This window comes from Grammomys surdaster, unplaced genomic scaffold, assembly GCF_004785775.1.
Source record: "Grammomys surdaster isolate TR1022 unplaced genomic scaffold, NIH_TR_1.0 64, whole genome shotgun sequence".
NCBI classification, from domain to species: Eukaryota; Metazoa; Chordata; class Mammalia; order Rodentia; family Muridae; genus Grammomys; species Grammomys surdaster.
Window position 1 is genome coordinate 7,449,045 of NW_021604566.1, and position 6,898 is coordinate 7,455,942.

The following is a 6,898-nucleotide window of genomic DNA, read 5'->3' on the forward strand; positions in this document are numbered from 1 at the left end:
GAGATGAGTTACTATCTACTAAAAGAACCAAGATGCTCTTGGGGAAGTGTGTCTAGAAAGGTAAGTCTGCGTTATTTTACAAGGCAATGTGAGAAGCCTTAGACGGGCTCGAAAAAGTACCCCAAAAGGTCTCCCACTGGAACATTAAAGACAGTATGAAAAGCAGTAGTAACTACAGTAATGGATTCTAACTCTCAATAAACTAAGGAGTCATTCTCCAGGTACTGTCTAGTCTCTTTTGAGACAGTCTGTTAGTGGTCTAAATCTCTCTAAGTGCTCCAGGATGGGTCACCAGTGAGCTCTGCCTTCTGAGTACGAAGAGAGCAAGAATGGGCTACCATGTCCAGCCTTTTTCTGGTGGGTTCTGGGTATTGGACTCAGGTCTCACATATAAGGACTTTACCAACTAAGCCAACTCCTTAGCTTTTAGTTATTTTCTTCAAACTACTTAAATTACTTAAATAGGTTTACATAAAAAAATAAAGAATGCGCCGGGCGGTGGTGGCGCACGCCTTTAATCCCAGCACTTGGGAGGCAGAGGCAGGCGGATTTCTGAGTTCGAGGCCAGCCTTGTCTACAGAGTGAGTTCCAGGACAGCCAGAACTACACAGAGAAACCCTGTCTCACAAAACAAAACAAACACACACAAAAAATAAAGAATGCATTTTATATCATAAGCAACTTTATTACAAAACCAGTAACTACTAATTCAGCATATCCTGTGTTTTATTCTAAGCATACTAATTTCTATTCATGGTATAGATATGTTGTATTCTGATGAATAGCTCAGATTTTTAAGACCAGCACAAACTTCTTCAAGGTGCTAAACTAATCTATTCAATTTATATCATCTAGTCTTGTGTACCTCAGACTCCCCCCAAAAAGCAAAATTAAACTGATGATACTCATGTCACTGCCCCCACATAAAGCTCTCTACTCGCTAGGGACCCTGCTTTCAGTGAAAATTAGATAAGGAAGTGGCCTCACTCTTCTTCTGTGTACGCTGTCCTTACTGTACTCCTCCAGCCAATCCCCCAAAACCTCTCACATCTTTTTTTTTTCCTTTCTTCCCCTTTTCTACTGCTGTCTTTAATTGTAAAAATTGTTTTGTGACAGTCTTGCTATAAAGCCTATGCTGGCCTACAATCTACTGCTATTTTCCTTAATCAGAGCTACATTATCTCTTTCCTACATAAAGTTTTGAGTGGTTGTTCTACAAACCATCATTCACACTACTGCAGATAAGTCTTTAAAAAATGCTAATGTGATAGCTGAGGCAAAGTCATAATCATTTCATTCTGCTTTAAGTTTCCTTTTCTGGGGTTTTAATATTTTTACTTAATTAGTGCTATAGAGATTCACTAGTAAACTTTCTGAATTTTAATTTTTTCTTCTAAAGTTTTACTAGTGTAATTATACAGTGATGGATTTTAAGTCTACAGTATGTCCACACGCCTCCCCCCACCCCCCGCCAGTCACTTTCCTTTCCCCCAAGTCTCCACTCTGGATGCTACAGTGGCACAGGAGTTTGGTGCACATACTGTACTTATACACCAAATACTCTATTTTATTTCTCATGTCATGTGTATACTACATATGCATACATACATGAAATCTAGAGTCTACATGAGAGAAAAATCTTGTATTTGTCTGAGTTTAGCTTATCCTGGTTAAGATGATTATCCACAGTTCAAATGATACAGTTTTATTGTTCTTTATGGATTAATATCACTGTGTATACAGAGCAGTTCATTTATCCACTCATCTGCTAATGGATACTGAGATTAACTCCATAACTTGGTTATTATGGTTAGTGCTACCTACAATATACAGGATTAGCAGGTATCTCCATAAGATGTAGCTTAGACTCTTTAGGGTCTATTCCCAGAAGTAGTCTGTCTGGATTATTGGGTAACTATATTTTTAGTTTTCTTTGAGTCTCCTGCATACTGATTTTAATAACTGACGATTCTATCCAATAGTCCCATAAAGATTTTCTTACTCAGTCTGAACATAACAAACATTTGCTAAGCCTGTTGCTTGTTTCTTAAGGACAATCATGATACTGTGAGATAAAATCTCTATGTAGTTTGGAGTTTAGATTTCCCTGGATGTCTAAGGATGATGAACATTTTTTCCTGTATTTATTTTTGACCTCTTTATAGCAGAATTGTCAAATTCCAGGTTCACTTTCTCTTTTTAGTCACTATTCTATTGCTTTGAGGAGACACCATGACCAAGGCAACTCCTACAGAATGAAGCATTAACTGGAGGCTTGCTTAGCACCGTGATCATCATGGTGGGAAGCAGACGGGAATGGTACTGGAGAGTACTACATTCTGATTCTCAGGTAGGCAGCGAGAAGGGGAGGAAGAGCTGTACAGACAGACAGACTGACTGGGCCTGGTGTGGGCTTTTGAAACCTCAAAGCTCATACCCAGTGAGACTTCTAATGCTTCCTAAACAGTTCCACTAACTGGATTTAATCATACAATTATACAAGGCCATTCTCATTCAAATCACAATACTGCTGCCAAACAGAGTGGGTAAGGGAGGAAGAGATCACTTGATGGGTAAGAGCCTTTGCTGTCCATGCCTGTGTTTGCCAAGACACAGGCAGATCCTAGGAGCTTGCTGGCCAGTCAGTCTATCTTAAATAAAAAGCTGTGGGTTTTAGTGACAGACCCTCCGACAGGAATAAGGCAGAAAGGGAAAGAAGAAAGCATTAGGCATTCTCCTCATACACACAAGTGTATGCACCCACACCCATACAGAGGCCATGAGCTTACAGATGCCACAAAGTGATGGTCTGAATGATAAATGTCCACTTTAGGCTCAGGTATTTAAATACTTTGTCCCACTGTTGGCAGCACTGTTTAGGCAGATTGTGTAGCCTTCTTGGAGAAGGTACTTTACTGCGGACAGGATTCGAGAGTTCACAGCCTTGCCCACTTCTAGTCTACATTCTTTCAGCTTCCTGTTGCAGTGGTCTGCTGCCATGCCTCCTGACATGGACTGTTCCTCTGGAAAAGTAAGCCAAAATAAACTCTTGCATAAGTTGCTTTCGGTCACAGCAACAAACTAATACAGCTAATGTGAAAGACACAAGCAGGACACTTTTGAGAAGCCCAGACCTCTAGGGGTGTTTCCTTTTTATATGCATTCTTTTTTCTATCAACATTCATGCTTACCTCTGTGTTAAAAATTCTCTTAATCTCCAACTCAGCTTCCTAAGAGTCTTTTCTGCTGCGAAGTTAAACATTTTGTCTTCATCTAAGTAGCTGTCTCTAAGAAGTCCTCCAGGGGTGCTGTAGGTGACAGCACAGAGTTGTATCTGCACTTTCTGCCTCACTGTGACTGACATAACCTTTCTCTACAGACAGGTTTCTTTGGAGAAATGGCCTTGGAAAGAGGTCTAAAAGAAACAAACAAGTAAGTGTGAATGGGAAAAAGCATTCCTAGTAACCCAAACTCTGTGTAAAGTCTAGAGGTAGTTAAAGCCTATGAAACTGAAAGAAAAGACTACGAAAGAGACAGTGAAGTAGGCAGGGAGTCAAAATATACAGGATTGTGCAGAAGCCTAGACTGTCCCTATAACTGTGGTCCAATTTTAGAATGACATGCAATGAATATCCACATTCAGTAGAAACTGAAGTTTAGATTTTGAATTTATAGTTCAGATTTTAGAAACTCTAAATGACTCTCTTAACTGTAACCCCCTGGAAAAATCTAAAACCAAATTATATACTTCAACATATAGTGCTACAGAAAGAAAAATGGGGGTACAGTGAGGACATGATAGACCAAAGCAAGACCAAATTCTGTAGCTCTATGTCGCAAGACTGGACTTCACTTTTACTGCCAAACTTAATAGTGTTCTCTATGTGGCACTGGCTGTGGAGTCATGAGTGAAGCATCCTGGGTTCTTCCTAAATGGTTTTAGAGCCTCTGAGGGAGACCAGGCAACATGTTACATGGTTGCAAGCCCTGCATGAAGGCCCTAAAAAGCTGTTGCTGGTAGTTTTTCTTCAAAAGAAAAGAAAAATACAATACTTTAGCCTCAGGAAAGTTCTCAGGACGTGAATAGAAAACAGCTAGATTTTGCCAGAATAGCACAGGAATGGATGATTTAGCATGAAAGTCTTGTTCCACTCTTGAGCTGGGACTCTATAGTCTGACTTACTCTCAGCATTTCTATCTTCCAGCTCTTATTAGAATGGCCTGCTAAGCTCTGTTCATAGCATCCAACCTCTTTTCTAAAGTCTTCCACATTCCTTTAAAACCCACAAAACCCACAAAACCCAACCCAACTCAACCCAACCCCCAACATGACCAGGTTCTTCACAGCAACATCTCATTTTCTGGAACCAACTTCTGCCCTAATTACTTTCTGTTGCTGTGATAAAACACCATGACCAAGAGAGAGCAACTACGGAAGACTTTATTTTGGCTTGCAGTTCCAGAAGGAAAGTCCATAATGGTAGGGGAGACATGGCAGCTGGCAACTGAACAAGAAGCTGAGAGATCACAACTTCAACTGATAATGGTCTAGGGAAATTAAGACGGTTTTACTGTAAACAAATTTTAGTCTTGAGGCCATTTCTGGAAAATTTCAGGTTCACATCTGGGAACTAGTAAGACCACAAAAGCTTATGTTTAAGCATAGCTAATTGTTATTTTAGCATTCTCTTAACAAACAAATGGCAGAGTGTGGTGACACACACCTTTAATCCTAGTGTCAAGAGCTAGAGATAGGCAGAGCTCTGTGAGTTTGAAATCATCCTGGTCTACATAGTGAGTTTCAGGCCAGCCAGTCACTTGGTAAGACCACATGTTAAAGTCTTTGTTGGTTCTCTTCTTTCACTATGTGGATCCCAAGGATCAAAGCCAGGTCCTTAGTACTGGTGGTAAATGACTTTACTCACAGAGTCATCTCACTGCTGTAGGCCAACTTTTTTTTTTTTTCTTTTTTCTTTTTGAGATAGGCTTTCTCTGTGTGACAGAGCCCTGACTGTCCTAGACTTGATTTGAAGACCAGGCTGGCCTTGAACTCAGAGATCAGCCTGCCTCTGCCTCCCTCTTCCTGAGTGCTGGGATTAAAGGCATGGGCATTTGTACCAGCCTATTTTAATACTTATTCAAACTATTTCTACATAACAGTAATGTTGTTTTCACTCAGGCTGTCTTTACGCCAAATTCTGTTAAGGATACTGGTATTCTCAACTCTCAGCCAAAAAGGGACTTCACGAAGATTCTGAATGGAGAAGTTCCTTCCCCTCCCAAGGCCTCATAATTTTCACTGTCTATCCTGCCACAGATTGCTATCAAAGTGCCACAGACCCGATCCATATCAGAGGTAACTGAGTAATTGTACAAACAGCTATCTTAGTGCAATATTGATCTCCTTTGCTTAGAAGGTAAATTCAGTGCAGCCTGGCTCTGTCTTATATTTCATTACCTACTAGCACATCTAATAGGAGCATAAAACAGAACTTCACTGAATTAAATGCACACCTGACTATAGTGAGCATCTGGAGACATTTTTGCCTGCTTCTGTGAAAGCCTGCCTGTCAGGCAGAGTCCAGGCAGGTGAGGGTTTGCTGGCTGGCAGATTTCCTGGCCTGTTGACGCATGGAACCAGGAGCTACAACTGAGGCTCAAGGCGAGGGGCTGAAAGTTTTATTAATCTTGGTGGAAGGAACAGGGAGGCCTCAGGATGGGAACGGATATCCAATCTACATCAGCCATTGTCTCTACTAGTTTGTGACTTTGTTTCCCACAATAATGTAATGTATATTAAGGCTGTGAAAAATACATTTGGGGCCGGTGTGGTATAAACCTGCAGCCCTCTGGATTTCTAACCTTCGTCTCTGAGTCTTCCTTTCTGTCTTATAATCATCCTCACTACCCCTCAGAGGACTGTTCAAGTTTGAACCAGCAGGACCAGTGAAATGAAGTCAGTACTTTTAAAATTAAATTTAACATGGTGTTTTATTTCTTTTTTGAGGAACTCTCGGATTATCTTCCTTCAAGTACATAATGAAAAAGAATACCTTCAAACTTAAATTTAAAATCTGTCAGTGCTTTTTCTACCAGGAGGTTCTTTCCATTCAGGCAGTTTTTCAACATGAAACAAACATTTCTCCCAAACAGAGACGTTTCTAAAATTGCTGTAAACAATTAAGCCTTTTATCTCAAATGATTAGAAGTTTCAGATATGTAAATTTTTGTTGGAAAGGATTAAAGTTTGAAAATAGAACTCTATTTTTATCCTTCACCTCATCATGCTATTTTTATTAGTTTACACTTCACACCTCCATCTTACTAGTGTAGCTCTGGATGGTCTCGAACTTGCGACGCTTCTGCTTCTGCCACTGAAGCGCCTGGGCCACCTCGCTGGACTCACTCAACGTTGAGATTGACCCTTCGTTTATGTATATGCGCTGCGAAGCGAGTATGGCCCTTCACTTATGTAAACAGGAAATAACACATCTAAGGTACCACATTCTAAAAATCAAAATTACATTAATCTTCCCTTCAGTAATCTCAGTAGGAGAACATTCCTTCACTCCCGCGGGGTTTCGAGTGTTTTCAGACATCAGTCTGCCCTAGTAGCAGATCGTCTGGCTTTCAGGAAAGCCTCACTCGAACTCAGGGTCACATACATTCCCAATCAAGGATTAAAAGGGAGAGGACCGTCGCAACTTACTCTACAAATGCCCGGGAGCAGAGGCAAAGGATCTTGTACTCCTCCTCGCGGTCTTCAATGAAGAGCAGCATTTCAGCCACGTGATTCCACTTCTCGCAACACATTTCGTAATCCGGGCTAGCTCTCGTGTCGGCTGTGGGGCCGGGCCTCTGCTCTGTTGCTGGAGACAGAAAGGCGTAACCCGCGCGG

At 41.0% G+C, this 6,898-nt stretch overlaps 1 protein-coding gene across 2 annotated transcripts in view; it reads right to left on the minus strand.

Moving 5' to 3' along the window:
• Nucleotides 1-6,857, minus strand: part of Tgs1 (trimethylguanosine synthase 1) — a 40,987-nt gene extending 34,130 nt beyond the window's left edge. For both annotated transcript variants that reach the window (XM_028770211.1, XM_028770202.1), the window contains exon 1: nt 6,710-6,857. In XM_028770211.1, the coding sequence (XP_028626044.1) occupies nt 6,710-6,813 (104 nt within the window). In that variant the 5' untranslated portion in view covers nt 6,814-6,857. The remainder of the gene's footprint in view (nt 1-6,709) is intronic.
• Between the last annotated feature and the right edge of the window lie 41 nt (nt 6,858-6,898).